The 19662-nt window shown below is 46.9% G+C and overlaps 3 protein-coding genes across 5 annotated transcripts; 1 reads left to right on the top strand and 2 right to left on the bottom strand.

The window, feature by feature from the left end:
- Positions 1-1240: 1240 nt before the first annotated feature.
- Positions 1241-10797, bottom strand: LOC117762988. The gene is made up of 13 exons (XM_034587798.1): positions 10262-10797; positions 10093-10186; positions 9926-10013; positions 8119-8455; positions 7856-7949; positions 6591-6678; positions 5088-5394; positions 4329-4422; positions 3811-3898; positions 3418-3733; positions 3249-3342; positions 3050-3137; positions 1241-2099 (listed from the first exon to the last, which is right to left on the bottom strand). The coding sequence occupies exons 1-13, from the start codon at positions 10311-10313 to the stop codon at positions 1530-1532; spliced, it is 2310 nt and encodes a 769-aa protein (XP_034443689.1). The 5' UTR covers positions 10314-10797; the 3' UTR covers positions 1241-1529.
- Positions 10798-11369: 572 nt separating this feature from the next.
- On the bottom strand, positions 11370-14734 carry LOC117762990. Its single transcript, XM_034587802.1, has 5 exons — positions 14671-14734; positions 13571-13664; positions 12996-13083; positions 11522-12464; positions 11370-11412 (listed from the first exon to the last, which is right to left on the bottom strand). The coding sequence occupies exons 1-4, from the start codon at positions 14687-14689 to the stop codon at positions 11529-11531; spliced, it is 1137 nt and encodes a 378-aa protein (XP_034443693.1). The 5' UTR covers positions 14690-14734; the 3' UTR covers positions 11370-11412; positions 11522-11528.
- A 1028-nt stretch (positions 14735-15762) lies between these two features.
- kcnj11l (potassium inwardly rectifying channel subfamily J member 11, like) lies at positions 15763-19191 on the top strand. 3 transcript variants are annotated; one of them, XM_034587800.1, is made up of 6 exons: positions 15763-15923; positions 16377-16542; positions 16800-17039; positions 17117-17386; positions 17672-17879; positions 18014-19009. In XM_034587800.1, exons 2-6 carry the CDS (start codon positions 16384-16386, stop codon positions 18442-18444), a joined length of 1308 nt encoding a protein of 435 aa, XP_034443691.1. In that variant the 5' UTR covers positions 15763-15923; positions 16377-16383; the 3' UTR covers positions 18445-19009. The 3 variants fall into 3 exon arrangements, with proteins under 3 accessions (XP_034443691.1, XP_034443690.1, XP_034443692.1); XM_034587799.1 differs by having other exon boundaries at positions 16374-16542; XM_034587801.1 differs by lacking the exon at positions 15763-15923 and having other exon boundaries at positions 16348-16542; positions 18014-19191.
- The last annotated feature ends 471 nt before the right edge of the window (positions 19192-19662 follow it).

The following is a 19662-nucleotide window of genomic DNA, read 5'->3' as shown; positions in this document are numbered from 1 at the left end:
AGAAATGGTACTTTCTTGATTCTTGTTGTTCTGGGTTGTTCCTCATGGTTGATGCACTTATTGTGAGTCGCTTTGGATAAAAGCATCAGCTCAATGAAATGTAATGAAACCCTGAGCTCAGCTAATCATCATCAGCCAAGCAGAAGAAAACAACACAAGTCAGTAACTTGGTTAAGTTAAAGCAACACGATGCCACTTTTTAACTAAATTAAAAATATAAAATCATCTGAAAGCAGCAGCTGGATGAAAGTGAGTCTGATGTGTGAGTGTGAACATGAGAAAGTTTCCTCCTTCTCTCCCTGAACGTCTGTTCTCTGTGACTCTGCTGAGTGGGTTCCATCTCCTGTGAGAAGAACTGACTGAGAGTCAGCTTCAACTGTCACAACCAGCTGCAGCTGAAGAGTGAAGCTGAACTGAGATCAGTTAAAAACACTCTGAAGTTATTAAAGACATGTACATAACAAGTTATGTTGTTTTCCTCCTGTCTGAGTTTACAGATGAGTCCGATGTCAGTGTGTGAAAGAGACGAGTCAGCAGAGTGTGAATCTGAACAAAGATGTGACCTGTTTAATAAACTATGGATCATTATCAGCTGATCAGTGTTGATGTGTCGTTGGATACAAACAAATCAAAGAGAAGAGAAACAATATGTTTGATTCGTAGTGAAACTGAGGCTCAGAGACGTCCTTCATCTGTCCCAGGACGTCCTTCATGTGTCCCAGGACGTCCTTCATGTGTCCCAGGACGGACTCAGGTTCACACTGATAACAGAACGTGGTCACGTGGCTCAGACTCTGAATGTGGTCTGGAGGGATCAGATCTATATCTGATCTGAGTGTGTCCACACCTGAACTTAGAGCTGTGATCGGATCATGTTAATACCACATGTTAATACCAGGTGTGAACGGGGCCTCACTGTTAGAGGCATCGTCTCATCTGAACTTAGATTCAGATCCTGTCAATGACCTCAGCTCATTAATCTTTTAGAAACATGGGGATGGAGACTCTCATGAATGTGAGAGATGAGCATCATTATTTCACCGGATTCACATGACGTTTAAATCATGTGAATCCACGTATTCAACACGATATCCCCACACATCAGACGGTAAAGGCCTCCGATCACCACTGATGTGTCTATGGTGACGGATGGATCACGTTTATTTGAATCACAGCCGCAGACACCAGCCGGATGAAGAGCTGTGAGCAACACTTCACTGTGTGAGGAGTGTACAGTGCAGATGTGTGTGAACTGCAGGTGTAACTGAGGAGGTCATTGAAATGTGAGCTGTACAGCTCTCCTATTGAGATGGTTGACACCCCCCCGTGGGGTGTACGTCCGCAGGTCCAGTCGCCCGGTGAGGTCCCTGCTCTGTCCGTCACCAGCCACCATCCAAACGGGGCGCTCCCCAGCGGAGCAGCAGCTCTGCGTCTCCTCTGGCTTACTCCTCACCACAGGAGGTCCAGACCTCGACAGACCAGCAGCGACACCTCTACAGGGACGCTCTACATCCCCACAGCACCGTGGCCTACATCAGGGCGTTGAGGTGTCCGGAGGTTCCGACCGGGTTCAGCATCAAGGCTCTTTGGTCCAGCACCTCCCTCTCTCTGCCCAGCGCCGCCCTCTCCTGCTCCACCATGGCTCGGTCCCGTTCCACCGCCGCCCTCTCTCTCTCCAACCACAGCCTCTCTGCCTGCACCGCCGCCCTCTCTCTGTCCACCGCCGCCCTATCTCTCTCCACCATCTCCCTCTCCTGCTCCAGCGCTGTTCTCTCCCTCTCCACCATCTCCCACTCCCTGTCCAGTCCTCCCAGCTGCCCATCGCACACCTCCGAGCTCCGCTGGTTCTGCTCGGCGCCGTCGCAGAACGCCTCCTGTCCGTAGTCAGAGGAGGGGGCGGGTGGAGGAGGAGGGACGTGGCGGGACCTGTGTCTAGGGGCGGGGTCAAGCTGCTGGTCATCGTCCTGGGTGACGGGAGTGAGGAGGGGGGCGCTGCTGGCCAGCCGGCCTTCCATGGCGTCATTCATCAGGTGAAACCACGGCCAGGAGGAGGCGCTGTCTGCTACACTCTCCATCCCTACAGGAGGATACTTGAGATCCTAAGGAGAGGAAACAAGGACGATAGATGAAAGAGGATAAATCAATCCACTGCTGAAAATAGGCCTCAAACAAACGTTTCCTGTTTGATAGAAGACAGAAACTGTGTGTGTGAGAGACAGAGAGAGAGAGACAGAGAGAGAGAGACAGAGAGACAGACAGACAGAGAGAGACAGACAGACAGAGAGAGACAGACAGAGACCGAGAGACAGACAGACAGACAGACAGAGACAGAGAGAGAGAGAGAGACAGACAGACAGACAGAGAGAGACAGACAGACAGACAGACAGAGAGAGACAGACAGAGAGAGAGACAGACAGACAGAGACAGAGAGAGAGAGACAGAGAGACAGACAGACAGAGAGAGACAGACAGAGACCGAGAGAGACAGACAGACAGACAGACAGAGACAGAGAGAGAGAGAGAGACAGACAGACAGAGAGAGACAGACAGACAGACAGACAGAGAGAGACAGACAGAGAGAGAGACAGACAGACAGAGACAGAGAGAGAGAGACAGAGAGACAGACAGACAGAGAGAGACAGACAGAGACCGAGAGAGACAGACAGACAGACAGAGAGAGAGAGAGCGAGACAGAGAGACAGACAGACAGACAGACAGAGACAGAGAGAGAGAGAGAGACAGACAGAGACCGAGAGAGACAGACAGACAGAGAGAGACAGACAGAGACCGAGAGACAGACAGACAGACAGAGAGAGAGACAGACAGACAGAGACAGAGAGAGAGAGACAGACAGACAGAGAGAGAGAGCGAGAGAGAGACAGAGACAGAGAGGTCCTTATGTCCTAAACATCATTCTACATCAGGTTTAAATATGGTCTGAAACTGATTTCTCAAGTAACTTTAAACACTCGAGCTTTAGTGGAACTATGCACCAGAACACATTCGCCTGTATTGGTTCTAGGTTTATCTTGAATTAGCGAACATAGAACCTTGTATCTCCTCTTCAGGTTGTCCCATTTCTTTGCCATTTGGTAGGTTGAGACCTTCCCCTGCAGCCCCAGCTCCTTCAGGATGGCCCTGAGAGAGGGGGGGGGACAGAGAGAGAGGACGTCATGAACAGACGACAGATTGAGACGACATCTAAAAGATGACACTTGAGTTGCTGTGAGTTTTATCTGAGTCTCTCACTTCCAGGCGGCTTTGGCAGCGTTCCTCCTCCCGGTGAACAAGCCTTCGTTAGCCGCTCGGAGTTTAATCATCATCCTGGTGTCCTGGTCGGTCACTGTGAGACACGTGTGGACAGTTTTTCACAGCTGAAAAGTTGAAGTTAACATTTTCTTGAGGAAACTTGTCTTACTTTTGTATGAGAGGTCAGAGGGCGTTGAACACTCCTCCCCACTGGCGTCGATGTAGGTGACGTTCCCATCAGACTCGGTGTTGTCCCCCCCGACCATACTCTCTAGCTCCGACACGCTGCTCCTCTCTGCCATCAAACAGTCTCTGTCGGGAGGAGACGAGCCAAAGACGGCGTCCTCCTCATTGGTCCAGATGGGTGTCACTTTGGGAGCTTTGCCCGACAGACGTCCCTCCAGGGCATCATTCATCAGGTGGAACCAGGGCCATGAGGCCGGGTTAGTCTGGTTCTCCATCCCCCGGGGAGGGAACTTCAAGTCCTGCAGACAGGAGGACAGACGGTCAGTTAGACAGAGGGGTGTCCTGTTGTAAGATGCAGGACGATCACACACGTCACCTTGAATTTGGTCTTGAGGTTGTCCCACTTCTTGGCGACCTGGTCTGGTGTTATCTTCCCCGTCAGACCCATCTCCTTCACTATCCCCCTGTAGACAAACTACTCAGTAAAATGTAACCTCAGATCTGAGCCACTGCATCGTTTGACGAATGCTAACTAAAAATGCTAGTTTTTCTAATGCTGACTGGACAGGAGGCTGAAAGGGCGAGGGAGGCGTGGCTGCATGTGAGAGCGACACGGCGCCTCCAGAACCCCTGAAGAAGACATCAGTGTGGCGGAGGACCGTGGTGCTGCTACTTACCAGCTGGTGCAAATGGTTTGTAGCTATAACATAAAATGTCAAACAAATCCTTTGTCTTCAGTCTTTGCTTTAGTTCAGATTCTTTCTGTGCTGTGACTTGATGACTCACATTCATTTAACTTCTTTATTACTGTATAATTCCCCAAATTTACACCCAACAAACTCTTTAATCAAATATCAACATCTATATTTTATTTATGTATTTGTGCTCCTTTACCTCCAGGCCGGCTTTGCAGTGTTTCTCCTCCCGGTGAACAGAGACTCGTTAGCAGCTCGTAACTCTATCAGTCGCCTGGTGTCGTCTTCTGTCACTGCAAACGAGGACAGACGCAGGAACTTCATGATCACAAAGCATTTTGTCTTCATTGGATATTGACAGGAGAACACTCCTCCGGAAATTTCCAGCCGGTAAACTGGCTGATTGGTTCTCATCAGTCACGTGACTCGACTAGCAGCGGTGAACACAAAGCTAACACTTCCTGTCAGTAACACTTCCTGTCAGTAACACTTCCTGTCAGTAACACTTCCTGTCAGTTACAGTTCCACCTCGTCGTCCCTGCTCTGACTCTTCACTGCTCCTCCTTCAGAGGAGTTTCTGTTACTAAGCAACCAACTGCAGAGGAGACAATCTACTTCCTGTTTACATCACATGACCAGTGTGGGTGACCGGTCATGTGACTTGTGTGTTCAGATGTGTTAATGTGGACGGAGCCTGATAGTTTCAAATGACAACGTATCTACACGTTGACTGAAAATACATAATGATATTCTGACCTGTGATAATTTCAATTCAAATGATTGAATAATTCATTGAGATGATTAATTGATGATTTGCTGATAAAAACCTAATCAGAAGATTGTTAGGACCTTCTGACCTCAGAAAGCTGAAAACCTAATGACATTCTTGAATGTTGTCAAATCATAAATCAAGCGTCCACCTGATTTGACCCTGTTAACAGTTTTCCATCACTCTTACATTTATAGGTAAACTCCGACATCCGGTGCAGCTCTCCCAAAGCTGTGGACCCATTCTTCTCCTCATTGTCAACCAGCAGGTCCATCTCCGACTCCGTCAGAAACTCCGCCATCCCCCCTCGGCTCCGGCGGGCTCGTTTCTTGGGCGCTGGGGACAGAGGCTCGCAGTCTTCATCTTCGTCCTCCACAATGGGCGTGAGGATGGGAGCGACGTTGGCAAATCGTCCCTCCATGGCGTCGTTCATTCGGTAGAACCAGGGCCAGGAGCTGGGGTTCGTCTCCACCCCTCGAGCAGGAAACTTCAGCTCCTGGTAGAGACAGAAAACTCTACAGATCGTCCACAGAGGGACCTTAACGTCCTGCCAGCACTACCACCAACTCCAGCTACTGTTACCCAAGGCCCACGGGAACGCCGCAGCGTCTCTACACGGTTACTTCCTCTTAAACTCTGCTCTAACATGTCAGGTAATAACCGAGCTATGGCAGAACGTTTGGTCACAATCTGTGAAGTGACAAGGAGAGTGAACCTGGGGACATTCTTATCCTAAAGCTCTCACACTTTTCCCAAGTGCAGCCTTTATGTTCGGGCCCTGATCACTGACAGACACTGGTTACTTGCTCTTGGATGTTTTCGCTGGTCTTTTTGAGATGAATGTCAAATTCCAGAATGCAACTCTCCAGCTGCCACTTCTCAGGGATGCAGTGACAAGTAAGGAATGGATTTGCCCTCTTGTTGAATTTGTCTGTCAACATATCTGTGGGAACAGTGATCCCGCCGTCTTCCATCACTTTCTGGACGGCCACATAAAGTTTCTCCTTATCTGCAGCGGCCTGTTGCTTTGCCCTGTCAGTTTGCCAATGAGGTATGATGGCATCAGAGTCAACAGCAGCATATTGAGCTCCAATATCAATTAGTGTCTAGGCTACCTGGACCAATAACCAGGCAACACAGGTCCACGCATCATCCACCAGTTTGCATTCAGCTCCGGAAGGCACTCTCGACGGACGAAGGAGGTTAAAGTATTTGCCTGACTTGGCGGACTTCATGATGTACCATGTGTGAGGTTTCAGTTCTGTGTTTTTCATTTTGTTTTTACTTTCTTTTTGAATTTTCCTTAAGACCTTCTTCAACTCCATTGTATATTTACGCTCAAGACATTAAAGGACCCGCACCTGCCGCTCTGAGACTACAGACTGCTAAATCATGCCTGACGAAAAATTAAGATTAAAATATGTTACATAATTAACATTTTCCACATTAGTGATGTATGAGGTCTATTTCACCCACTAAACCAATCCGATATTAATCAGAAATGTTCATTTTTGACAACAAAGGAAATCTTAATCTGTGTTTGATCTTTAACATCCGGACATCCGTCACCGGACGGGAAGAAGTCGACTGCGTCCGTCCGAAACTAGAAAGAAGGTTGCGTCGCACTAGCTGCTTTGTGGCAGGTGTTAGAAAGGGCCCGTGGTTTCTGGAGCTGGAGGTGGCTGCACCTACCTTGTACCTCCTCTTCAGGTTGTCCCACTTCTTGGCTAACTGATCAGTGGTCAGCTTCCCCTGAAGACCCAGCTCGTACAGAATGGCTCTGCAAGACATGATGCTCAAGTTCAATCCCTGACCGAAGGACAACAGACACAAAAACTGAACCCTGAAACACAGCGAGGACACGCAGAGCAAACTAAAATAACTAATGTCTGTATCGTCCAGACTGAAATAAAGATGATCATTAATTTACTGTGTCAGGTTTCATCTGTTTTAGGATTTTAAGATATTGGAGTTCCTCATTAAAATAATAAGTAACTCGTTATCTATGAGAAATGACTTCGCTATATGTCCACGTCATGTTTGATTCTTTATTTGGTGTTACGAGATGTTTCTTTTGTATTGAGACGTTTCTGAGTTTACCAATAGCTCCCTCTAGTGGCTTGACTACATGATCCAAGTCTTGATTCAAGAGTTAACAGGTAGAATTGATTAGACCACACCCACAAACGTTTGCCAGCCAATAATGGAAAGACCACATGTGACAAGACAATCAAACATGTGGGGGTGTTCTGGATCCACACGGGGAGGGAGTCTCCTCTTCAGCTTCATCCACTGAATCCAGACATTGGGCCTCATTCACAAACAGTGCGTACGCACAAATCTGGAATTCATCAATATGTTCTGACCTAAATTTGTTCGCAGAGTACGAACAAATGTAGAACTTCCTCAGACCATGCGTACGCAGAAATGATGAAGGCCCGGCGTGGTGGAGTCCACGTCTCGATGCATCTAAGAGAAATGTCCACAGCTCAGCTCTGTGCAGGACACAGCGTTTACCGCCTCAGTTATTGCAGCCAAGGTTTAATTTTTTTTAAACGTCGTCACTCCGGAGGACACACTACAGAGAAGTGTGTATTTTGTGTCTTCCACATCCGACACAATTGTTTCAATTTCTGCTGTGAATTCTTCAGTTTTTTACCTTTTCTCTCTTCATGACAAACGCACTTATAAGGGGAAAAGAGGCGTGGCAGTATGCTAATTACAGAGAGATTTAGAATGATTCTGATTTACAAACATATGCACGGTGATGAGTCGGCTGGTGCGCACACGTCATGAATCCGGGGGTGAACATTTCTGTGCACATGTTAGTGAATGAGGCCCAATGTTCTACTCCAACTCTCGGTTACTAAATAATTCACAACACGTTTGCTCATTGCTCACCACGTGGTGGCGCCATCACTGCCACAGTGTAGGTGATGAACGAGACCGTCACTCACCTCCAGGCCGGTTTGGCTGAATGCTTCCTGCCAGTGAAGAGCGCTTCGTTCGCAGCTCGAAGTTTGATCATTCGCTCTGTTTCTGGTTCAGTCACTTCGAAGAAGAGGAAGAGGTTTTAGTAACGAGCTGAGAAACAAACTGTTTAAGTCGAAGAGAAAAAAGAATCGATTCTACAGATCAAGGAAACGCTGTGTTTAGGGCTGATAGTATAGAAACCGACATCTAAACTCTGTTTATACAACAGTAAAGAGGAGCTGCCTACTTTTATACGAGCACTCGGTCATCCTCCTCCAGCCCATTGGGACTCCCTCTGTGGGAGGAGCCTCCGTGTGACCCATCCCATCGTCCTCCACCGTCTCCGCTGCCACTGTATCGTCCATCTCCGTCTTGATGAGGAACTCCAGGATGTCAGTGTTCTCCTGCGTCTGGCTTGACTGGCTGTTGCCGCGGTGACCAGTGTTGGCGGCGGCCTCCAGGCTTAGCACCAGGTTGCTGTTGTAGAGTCGACCCTGCATGGCTTCATCCATGATGTGGAACCAGGGCCACGACTCCACGACACCCCCCATGCTGTCCTGACCCTGGTAGGGCTGCTTCAGATCCTGGGAGACACAACCAGCTTTACAGACACCTACAGGCTCATACAGATACACACACACCGGAAAATACGTTTTCAGATTAAATCTTATTTAAAGAGTCTTCACACAAAAAAGGAAAAAGTTAAAATGTGAGAGATACGTTGTGTGTTTCTGAACAAGAAACATGTCTCTGGACCAAATTGAAGAAGATATGAACTAATGAAGTTTGAACTTTTTGGACAGACTGACTTTTACTGGTCACATCTCCTTTAATATCGGTATATTTGATTTTCCAAATAATACATCATGTGTGGAATCCTAATTTTAAGCTAAATGTTGGATTTATATCAAACCTTCACGAACATCACTGTTGTTGAGGTGATAACAAATCTGTAATGATCAGTTCAGTCTTTGATGCAGCAGATGTGTCGACGCTGTGTCTGTCCTCTCGCAGGTTTGACTACGTCCATCACGTGTTTATCACAACCGGCCAATAGAAGCCAACATATCTGAGCACACATGATGATAGAGCACAGATGTGATGCAGTTTTGTTCTTAGTCTTGTTTACACCTGGCTGGAGAGTTGTACATGTCTGTAATCAGAGAAATTAAACCATAACCTGGAATGAACATTTTGTCATTTGTGGATGTGATGTTGCGTGAGCAGACGTGCGTGTGGAAGATTGACCAAATTGTTTATCAAAGAGGGAAACTTTAGGTTTACGATTATGGCTCAGAGACTTTAACTTTATTGCCTCTTTGAAGCCTCAGTTTTACGGTATCTTTTTGTATATGGTTGGGATCTCACACCCGAGGTCTCACTCCAGGGGTCGTCCACAGAGACATGAAGGCAGGATGTGTCCCACGCTTATAAGACATCAGGAGGGTAATTAATACCTTTACACACCCAAGGGGAGGGGCTGTGGGTTATAAGAACACAGATCTCATGTCTGTTCTTCCTCATTTGTACACGTCATCCAGGGGACGTGTACCGTGAGTCCATCTGCAGCTGCTGGATTCAACTTACAGAAAGAAGTGTTGGACTTTGTGCCTGATTCACAGACATGCCACCACAAACGGTGAGGGTCAGTAACACAGAAGCTTTTATGAACTGCATCCGGCTCAGGCAGAAGGAACAGGACGTCTGTGCGGTTCAGGTCGGGCTTGGACAGAGTCTCTGCTCCTGTAACTGACGTCCATCGAAGTGTTTCTCCTCCATGATGGTGGTTTTGTAGCAAGATGGCACCGAAGAGCAGGAGGATCAGTCGACTCCCTGTCTCTTCTCATGCGTGTTATTGTGCCAGTCGGGGGTCCCTGCTGGTAAAGGTCTGGTAGTGTGGGACCCCCCTTTGTAAATAGCTATGTTGTAGGAACTCACTGCAAGACTCCCGACCCGTCAGGAGGTGTGAACCGTGATCCGGTGAAAGTGGTAGTGAGAACTTGAGTTTCATGTGGACAGCTTTCTGCTGCACACGCCTGAGATGTGGACCTTACCTTGTACTTTGTCCGCAGGTTGTCCCACTTCTTGGCGATCTGGTCTGCGGTCAGCTTCCCCTCCAGACCCAGGCCCTTCAGGATGGTGCTGCAGGGGGTGGAGGAGAATCACGCTCAGCAGCAGAGGAAACATACCACACATCATGCTACAGGGTCCAGGTTCATACCTCCACGCTATCTTGGCAGAGTTTCTTTTCCCGGTGAACAGAGCCTCGTTGGACGCCCTGAACTCAATCAGCCTCTTCACGTCCTCCTCAGTCACTGCAGGGGTCAAAGGTCAACACCTGTACAGGGCAGCCTACAGGTGTGAAACACATCAGCACGAACATCACTTACTTTTATAGGAGTTCTCCGGGAACTGTGGCAGCGGGTTGAGGCCGGACTCCATCGTAAGGGAGGAAGTGACCAAGGAAGGGAAGAAGGAAGGGAAGAAGGAAGGGAGGGAGGGAGGAAGGGAGGAAGCAGTGTTGGTGTTCAGGCCTGATGCTAACTCCACCCGGAGCTTCCCCGCTCTCCTCCTCCTAAAGTAGCGCTGCTCCGTCCATCATGTGCTGCGCCGCGGATTCACCGTAACTTAGACCGGCCGCTGGTTGTCTGTGTCCCCCGAGGATAGCTCCTGGTAAACCGCGAACAGAAGCGGGCTAGCACAGTCAGCTAACCCGAACAACGAGCCCAAACACACCGGCCCCGTTAGCTGAGCCTGCCGCTGCCTTCCGCTGCTTCACGTCATCGCGACACAAGAGAAGCCGACGGTACATGAACCGGTTACCGTTACCGGAGCTAAGCTAAGCTAACCAAAGCTAACCAGAAGCTAAGCAGCATCCCGTTCGCTGAGAGGAGGGGCTGCTCGATAACCCCGCCCGGGCCTGCCCTCCGTCACGTGACCCGAAGCCCGGGGGGCGGGGTTTAGAGTCATCGAAAACAAAACATTTGTATAAACATGAACTTAGTTGAACTGTAGTTTTATAAGAGTAAAGTATTAATGAGGTTATAACACAAGACAACATTGTCGTATGACATTGAAATTGGTTCAACATTTTAAATCCAAGTTCTCTTCGCTGCTTATTTACAAAAAAAACTTTATTTACTATTATGACATTATTCTCAGATTTTATTTTTATAAAATGGCCCTTTGTAATTTTCAGTATTTTTGATCAGATTATTTTTCAGATGAATCAAATTTCTTTTATTTTGAAAGAACAGGAGCTGATCCCAGTTCAGCTTCTTTTATTTTGAAAGAACAGGAGCTGAACACAGTCAATTCAGCCGCTTTTATTTTGAAAGAATAGGAGCAGATCAGTCAATTCAGGTGCTTTTATTTTGAAAGAACAGGAGCTGATCACAGTCAATTCGGCAGCTTTTATTTTGAAAGAACAGGAGCTGATCACAGTCAATTCGGCAGCTTTTATTTGGAAAGAACATGAGCTGATCATAGTTCAGATTCTTTTATTTTGAAAGAACAGGAGCTGATCCCAGTTCAGCTGCTTCTATGTTGAAGGAACAGGAGCTGATCAGTCAATTCAACAGCTTTTATTTCGAAAGAACAGCAGCTGAAACCAGTTCAGCTGCTTCAATTTTGAAACAAGAGGAGCTGATCAGTTTCTCACAGTTTCTCCACCAGCTTCTGGAACAAAGACACAAGTCTCTGTCTGGTCTCCAGCTGGTCTGGGTCCAGATCTGCAGGCCTCAGGTTCTGGTAGAACCTGGTCTGAAGAACCACCTCCTCTGTCGTCATCTCAGCCGAACCTCTGACCGCCTCCCTCTCTCTCCTGAACAGTGCTCTCTCTCTCGCCAACTCGTCTTGAGCTCTTTCCACAAACGCTCTGTCTCTATCCAGAACGGCTCTGTCTCTCTCCAGAAAAGCTCGGTCTCGATCCAGAAACGCTCGGTCTCGGTCCAGAAACGCTCGGTCTTTGTCAACAGCCGCTCGCTCTCTCTCTACAGCCGTCAGCTCTCGCTGCAGGGCGGCCATGTCTCTGTTCAGCAGCGCTCGGTCTCTCTCTAAAGCAATCAGCTCCCTGTCGAACTCTGCCTGCTCTCTCTCCAGAGCCCGCCTCTCTCTCTGCAGCTCAGACAGCTTCCTGTCCAGCTCCATGGCGTCCTGCACCATGTTTCCTGCAGAGGAGCTTGTCTTGTTGGTGTTTGGTGCAGCAGCAGTGGTGCGGTCCGGCGGTAACGTGCTTCCGTTTATCACAGATTGACTCTGGGCGATTCTCACGTTGAACCCATCTCCTCCGGCTGCAGCGCCCTCTGCAGGTGGTTCAGCTCTGGTCGCCTCCAGGATCCCCCCAAGCACCCCCACCCCCTTCAGACTTCCTGCTTCAATGGCACTGAACGCAGAAAAATCCTCCTCCATGCTGTGAGGGCTGAGCGGAGGCAGGTCTGCAGCGTGTGCCTCGTCTTCGTCCAACAGGGAGGGCTGCACGACGTTAGCGGTCCCAGCCAGGCCACCACTCATGGCCTGGTCCATCAGGTGAAACCAGCGCCACGAGCTGGGTGTGGTCGAGTTCTCCATCCCCACCGGAGGGTTCTTCAGCACCTGAGTGACAGAGTAGAAGTTCCCGTAAGGGTTTCCTAACATTCTGGGTAACAGGTTCTCTAACAGGAGCAAAGACAAATGTCAGGTCTTTCATTTCAATTCAGTTCAAAGATTTTAGAAGAAGAAACAAAATCTACAGATGATAATGCTGTTTTTGTTTCAGTAAAAATGTTGGAATGAGATTTGTTTCAGAATGATGAAGGTGTGTGATGATGAAGTGGGTTGATAGGATTTTGTTGGGGTTTCTACTAGACACCTCAACAAGCCTTGTATCTGGTGAACTGTTGTCACTTCTGCAGAAATTCAATAACAATAAATGTAAACACAATCTTTGTTAGTTGATTTCTTTCTGTATCCCTCTTCTCTGTTTCTTTAATTGAAACAGTCAAAACCACAACTAGCTTTGTTGCGTTGGATTGCGTGCGGAACAGTTTGCGTTGTAATGTGTGTGGGACTGTTTCTTTGGAAGGTGTTTTGATGTCCTGTCCCTCACTCGGTTCAGAAACAGTTCTGATAGATCACATGACTGACCTTGTACTTTTCTTTCAAGTTGTTCCATTTCTTCTTCAGCTGCCGAGCCGACATCAGCCCCTGGAGCCCCATCTCCCTCCCGATGGCCCTGCAGCACAGATCATCCCGCTGTGAATCTGCCTTTGATCTGAACCAGTGACTTTGATTTTCAGTTCAGCTCAGACACCTGAGGTGGCGCATGACGACAATTCAAGCTGTTACCAAGACAAAGATATACTTGCTTTCCAGCTGCGCATTTGCAAAGACAACCAGATACTTTGTGGGCTTCATTGTTCACGTACTACTTTTGTACTATGTGTGTGTTACTGGAGTACATGTGTGCATTACATCTTGCGGACATGTTGCATTAATTTCTGAAAACGTGCACAATCTTCGCACAAACAGACGCAGGATATGCGAGGCAGCCATGAAAATCCTGTTTATTTTCAAAATGAGAAAAATAATCAATCGTAAAACAACTAAACGAGATGAAGTCATATTAAAGTTTCCGCTGCCACAGTCTGTTATTTCATATGATTCCAGGAGAAGACGTAAACACTAGTAGTAACTGATAGAACAGTAACCAGCAGCCTGACCTCCAGCCTCTCATGGCCGAGTTCTTCCGCCCGGTGAAGATGGCGGCGTTGGAGGCACGAAGCTGAATCATCGTCCGGATGTGTACATCTGTCACTATGGAAACAGAGAAGCCGTCAGTCTGATGTCTGTCTCCACAGAAACTGTCTCACTGGTCAATACACATAGCTTCCTGATATGTAACAGGGCATGGACCACTAGTTGACTCTGGTTAAGACGGGTTAAGGATGGTTGGGGTCTAGTTAACAATGGTTGGGGTCTAGTTAAGGATGGTTGGGGTCTAGTTAAGGATGGTTGGGGTCTAGTTAACAATGGTTGGGGTCTAGTTAAGGATGGTTGGGGTCTATTTAAGGATGGTTGGTGTCTAGTTAAGGATGGTTGGGGTCTAGTTAAGGATGGTTGGGGTCTATTTAAGGATGGTTGGTGTCTAGTTAAGGATGGTTGGGGTCTAGTTAAGGATGGTTGGGGTCTATTTAAGGATGGTTGGGGTCTATTTAAGGATGGTTGGGGTCTATTTAAGGATGGTTGGGGTCTAGTTAAGGATGGTTGGGGTCTAGTTAAGGATGGTTGGGGTCTATTTAAGGATGGTTGGGGTCTATTTAAGGATGGTTGGTGTCTAGTTAAGGATGGTTGGGGTCTAGTTAAGGATGGTTGGGGTCTAGTTAAGAATGGTTGGGAAGCTGGTTGGGCCGCTGTGGCTGAGGGGGCAGAGCGGTCATCCTTCAACCAGAAGGTCAGCAGTTTGTTCCTCAGTCTTCTCCATCTGCATGCCGAAGTGTCCTTGGGCAAGGTACTGAACTCCTAAATGGCCCCTCATAGATGATGAATACACTAATTATAAAGAGCTTTGGATAAAAGCGTCTGCCAAATGACATGTAATGTAAAAAATGACATGTAATGGTTGGCCTCTAGTCAAGAAGGAAATAAACAGGATGTTACCACAAACAACAACAATAATAACAATAATAACAACAACAATGAATGACGTGTCTCTGAATACCGGAAGTGAGCGGAGCAGCGTCACTAACCAGTTCAACATCAACACGAATATCCAACAAGAACCAAACACGTGACATTAGCATCTGAAGCTTTAGGACTTTACTTCTGAACGTGTTCGCCATGTTTACGTTCCTCCAGCTGCACGAGCCTCCTCCGCCTCTTCTCTGTCTGCTACCGGAAGTCCACAGTGACTCACTGACGGAGCTCTGCTGCCCCCTGCAGCCCAGGATAAGCATCGCAACACAAAAAAGAAACTTCATAAAGACAACGTGCAAAATAAATGAATTCATATTTTGTTGATGTAAATACATGATTCATATTAGTTTAAAGCCTATTTTGTACGAACATGGTAAAAGAGCTCTGAAACTAGAGGAATCCCAATAATCTGAATCACAAGATTAAATGGATCAATTCTTTAAAGCAAACACAGATTGTTAGCAATAAATCAATGTTATTCAAAACATGTGTAAAAACTATGGAAATCTAATTTTACAGTAAAACATAAATAATTCGTTCCTGTCCACGCATCATAATATGGAAGGAAATGTCTTTAACAATGTATATTTGATCATTTTAATTTAAAATTAATATTATATATATATTTCATATCTACGCTTATTTTGACTTTAGCTTTGTTTGTTTGATGTATTTGTGTGTTTGTTTTTCTGCAGTGGACAGATATTAAATACAATTAAAGAATGTGAGGATTTTACATTTCAGGCAACACAGGAACTTGAATTAATTAAAGTAACTTCTTCTTGAGTTTTTTTCTGCAGTAAAACTAAATTATTTTCATGAATGAAATTACTATGATTCTTTCTCTTGTATACAACGTGAGGTTTTATTTCAGTGAAGATCTGCTCTGTCGCCCCCTACAGGCAGAACTCATCATGTTCACACAACACCGGAACACGCTACAGTTTCCTTTCAAAATAAAAGTACACGAACATGGTAAACGCGTTCTGAAACTTTCTGTGACTTCTTTCTGCTTCACCAGCTCATTCAAAGCTTTTCTGATTATTTCTTCAATAAGTAACGTTTTTTAATAAATGAGTAACTGTCTGCAGATTTAACTTCCTGTGTCATTTGTATAACACAATGACCAGTGATTATTCAAAGGTTTATTTGTACAGTTGGTTTGATGATGGACCTGTTCTCCTGCAGTGTGTGAGGATAGCTGGTATTTTATTTTGAAGGAGATGAGCAGAAGCTGTGTGTGGACCTGGTGTCCACATCCTGGTGGAGAAGAGAAGATGGAGAGATGATGGAGAGAAGAGATGGAGGAGAGACGAGAAGATAAAGTCCGTTTATCTCACGTCCACATGAAGAAAACAGTCACATCCGTTTCCTGAACAGGTAACGTGACTGTTTAACATCGACTCTGACGTCATCACAGCTGATGCGCGATACATAAACAGACTGATATGAATTATGAATTCATACATGATGAAGATGATGATGGTGATGAATCCTTAATGACTCAATGTCACCTGTCACTACACACTCACACACACACACACACACACACACACACACACACACACACACACACACGCACACGCACACAACCACACACACGCAGATAGATGGATTACATAATGTGTTTTTCTAATATATTTAAAATATAATGGTTATTTTGTGTGTGCGTGTGTGTGTGTGTGTGCGTGTGTATTTGTGTGTGTGTGTGTGTATATGTGTGTGTACGTGTGTATGTTTATGTGTGTGTGTGTGTTAATGTGTGTGTGCGTGTTTATGTGTGTGCGTGTGCGTGCGCGTGCGTGTGTGTGTATCAGTGTGTGTGTGTAGCAGCAGCGTCATGTTGGCCAGGAAGGGTCTCCTGCCCGACGGCTTCTTGCTGACCCGTCTGGCCGAGGACCAGAACCAGCCGAACCGCAGCCGGTCTCGATCTCAGCGAGCTCGCTTCATCACCAAGACCGGATCCTGCAACGTGGCCCACAAGAACATCATGGAGCAGGTAGACGGACGTCACTTTCATTCTCGTCATCATGTCTGACTCAGTTGATTCATCGTCATTATTTCAGACTTCAAACGTTCTCTGGTTTCAGCGTCTTGAACATGAGGATTTCCTGCTCTACCTGTAACTATGGGTTTAAATGTAATATTTGGGGGGGGGGCTGGCTGTTTTTGTACAAAACAAGACATGTTCCTACGTCAACAGTGAAAATCAGGCAACTCAGGTTTACTTACCTTGGTCTTCATGGTGGCTTTCAGGGTCGGTTCCTGCAGGACGTCTTCACCACCATGGTGGACCTGAAGTGGCAGCACTCCCTGCTCATCTTCACCTCAGCCTTCCTCTGTTCCTGGATGCTCTTCGCTATGATCTGGTGGCTCTTGGCCTTCGCCCATGGAGACCTGGAGCCTCGTGACCCTGACGGCAAGCCGGGCCCTGTCCCCTGCGTCACTGCCATCCACTCCTTCACCTCTGCCTTCCTCTTCTCCATTGAAGTCCAGGTGGGAGGTGTTGTTAGCGTCGCTGACTGACCCGGGTGTAGCGATTTGTCTCATTAGCTGTGTCCCATCCTCCGCAGGTGACCATCGGTTTTGGCGGCAGGATGGTGACGGAGGAGTGTCCCTTGGCCATCACCGTGTTGATCATCCAGAACATTCTGGGGCTCATCATCAACGCCGTTATGCTCGGCTGCGTCTTCATGAAGACGGCTCAGGCCAACCGCCGCGCAGAGACACTCATCTTCTCCAGAAATGCCGTCATCGCTCCTCGAAACGGTCGGCCGACCTTCATGTTCAGAGTCGGAGACCTGAGGAAAAGTATGATCATCTCTGCCACTGTCCAGCTGCAGGTAAGAGCTTTCAGCCATATCGCTTGGTCTTCATCAGCAGCGGCTGGATACTGAGCAGGTCCTGGTCCAGACATCATGACTCACTACAGGAGATAAAACAATGTCCGCTGATGCTTCTGAACCCACTCGTGTTCCTGCGTAAGAGCACGGTCACAGTTCACCAAAGTTGAACTTCACCTGAAGCCAGACTGCGACTCGTCTCGCCACAGGAAGCAAAGGTTTTATTCTCCTCCTCAGTCGCATGTATGTGGGACTGGGCCCTAAAACCGAGGTGTTTCCCTGCAGGTGATCCGACGGACGGTCACGGCGGAGGGCGAGGTGATCCCGGTGTGTCAGCTGGACATCCAGGTGGAGAACCCTCTGAGGAGCAACGGCATCTTCCTGGTTTCTCCTCTGATCATCAGCCACACCATGGAGAGAGGGAGCCCCCTGTACGAGCTCTCCGCCCAGTCGCTGGCGGCCGAGGACCTGGAGATCATCGTCATCCTGGAAGGTCAGGAGCTCACCCAGATCCATGTGACGTCACAGTGACACCTGTCCGTCACTGCGGAGGATCTGCTGATAAAACAGCAGCTGAGCGTGTGATGCAGGGTTCAGCACCAACTCTTCTTCTCTATCTTTCTTTAGGCGTAGTGGAGACCACAGGGATCACCATGCAGGCCCGCACCTCCTACACCCCCGAGGAGATCCTGTGGGGGAGGCGCTTCGTCTCCATCATAACGGAGGAGGACGGTCGCCACTGCGTCGACTACTCCAAGTTCGGCAACACGGTTCCCGTCCGGATGTCGTCTCTCAGCGCCAAGGAGCTGGACCAAACCAGAGGCGTCCAGGAGGGGGGGTCCGAGGCGCAGCTGCAGGGGTGGGGGTTGGTTCGAGCCGGCAGAGGAGGCTTCCGCAGAGGAGGCAGGGCCTGCGACAGCTCCGCCCCTCAGCCCTGGTATGCCCAATCAGAGAAACTGGAGGGAGTGGCGGAGCAGAAAGGACAGAAGAAGACGATGCAGCTGGAGGTCATTGGACGACAGATGGAAGAGGACGGACTGGGAGACATGAGTGACTGAAACCATGGAAACAGACGTCGTCCCAGGACTAAATGTCAACAAACGCAAACATCTGATCGACTCTGACGCCCTGAGTCAACTGTGGTGTATAAAAGATAGATATACGATAAATATACGATGAATATACGATGAATATAAGGTAAATATAAGATGAATATAAGATTATCTAATTGGCTTTTATTTAATTAAGTTATTTTGTCCTAAATATGATGAAAATTCAACAGATCAGAGATGATGCTGATTATTTTGCACTGTGATTAAACTTCGGGATGAGACGTAAAGTCAAGTTGTTGTTGTGTTTCCTCCTTTGATATAATTTCATATAAACTGTAAAACCTGCTGAGGAGTAATTCTGAATATTCTTAATAATGTATGAAAATATTAATATCAGACCAGTGTGTCACTCATTATTTTCATGTTGTGAATAGTCTGTCGGACATTTTATTTATCAGGTTTAATAAAACAATTTTTTGTACTTTTCTTTATATATATATATATATATATATATATATTTATATTAAATTTTCCTCCAAGAACAAGAAGCATTAGGCGAAACAAAAAGCTGACGACTTTATGAAGGTTTTATTATTTTTACACAGGGTTAAGTTACATGTGTATTTTTCCTCTGATGACATTAACACATAATAAAAACAAATATCAAAACAATAAAAAAAAAGCTCTAAAGTTTGTATAGGTATGTTTTATATTAACAGAACAACTTTAAACACTGTTTAATTGATGGTGAATAGTTTTGAACTGTGATGTCAGTTTCTTCGGGTTTGTGAATAAATCCCAGATGATTTTGGAGAAGCAGGTTTTTTCTCCTCCGACAATAATGTCGCTACATTTTCTTATAGTTTTAATGTCTCCTCGCCGTAGACACCTGGTGGCCAGTGGAAGTATGTTTTCAGTTTGTCTGTGCGCGTCATATTCTTGTGAACACGATATCTTAAGACCGCCTCCGGGGACTTTCTTAGATGAACTGATTAGATCAGTAAAGTCTGTTCAGTGACTCTTGTTCAGTGATTTCATGGACACACAATCAGTTTGTTTCACCTCCATCTCACATGTGGAAAAGAAAAGAACAAAGAATCAGCTCATCGATGAGGATCAGGATCAACACAGGTTCTAAAACATCACACAACCTGATTTCTACTTTGATTTAGAAAACAACAGCAACATTAGATCTTTCAAACACATTCATGTCAGTGTAATTAT

This window comes from Hippoglossus hippoglossus, chromosome 6, assembly GCF_009819705.1.
Source record: "Hippoglossus hippoglossus isolate fHipHip1 chromosome 6, fHipHip1.pri, whole genome shotgun sequence".
In the NCBI taxonomy this organism is placed as follows: domain Eukaryota; kingdom Metazoa; phylum Chordata; class Actinopteri; order Pleuronectiformes; family Pleuronectidae; genus Hippoglossus; species Hippoglossus hippoglossus.
The sequence above is the reverse complement of the archived record's forward strand: the minus strand, read 5'-3'. Positions and strand labels throughout refer to the sequence as shown.

Bases quoted from the DNA above. Each gene is read 5' to 3' on its own strand.
- LOC117762988 (XM_034587798.1), bottom strand. From the start codon at position 10,313: ATGGAGTCCGGCCTCAACCCGCTGCCACAGTTCCCGGAGAACTCCTAT. The intron at 8,456-9,925 runs GTAAGGTCCACA...TGTGTCTCCCAG, and splicing joins ACCTGCGGACAAAGTACAAG to GATCTGAAGCAGCCCTACCA. The intron at 4,423-5,087 runs GTAAGAGTGATG...CCTCGTTTGCAG, and splicing joins GTCGGAGTTTACCTATAAAT to TGACAGAAGACGACACCAGG.
- LOC117762990 (XM_034587802.1), bottom strand. The intron at 13,084-13,570 runs GTCAGGCTGCTG...TCTGTGCTGCAG, and splicing joins TCGGCCATGAGAGGCTGGAG to GGCCATCGGGAGGGAGATGG. The intron at 12,465-12,995 runs GTCAGTCATGTG...TCTGTCACTCAG, and splicing joins ACTTGAAAGAAAAGTACAAG to GTGCTGAAGAACCCTCCGGT.
- kcnj11l (XM_034587801.1), top strand. From the start codon at position 16,384: ATGTTGGCCAGGAAGGGTCTCCTGCCCGACGGCTTCTTGCTGACCCGT. The intron at 17,387-17,671 runs GTAAGAGCTTTC...GTTTCCCTGCAG, and splicing joins CTGCCACTGTCCAGCTGCAG to GTGATCCGACGGACGGTCAC. The intron at 17,880-18,013 runs GTCAGGAGCTCA...ATCTTTCTTTAG, and splicing joins GATCATCGTCATCCTGGAAG to GCGTAGTGGAGACCACAGGG.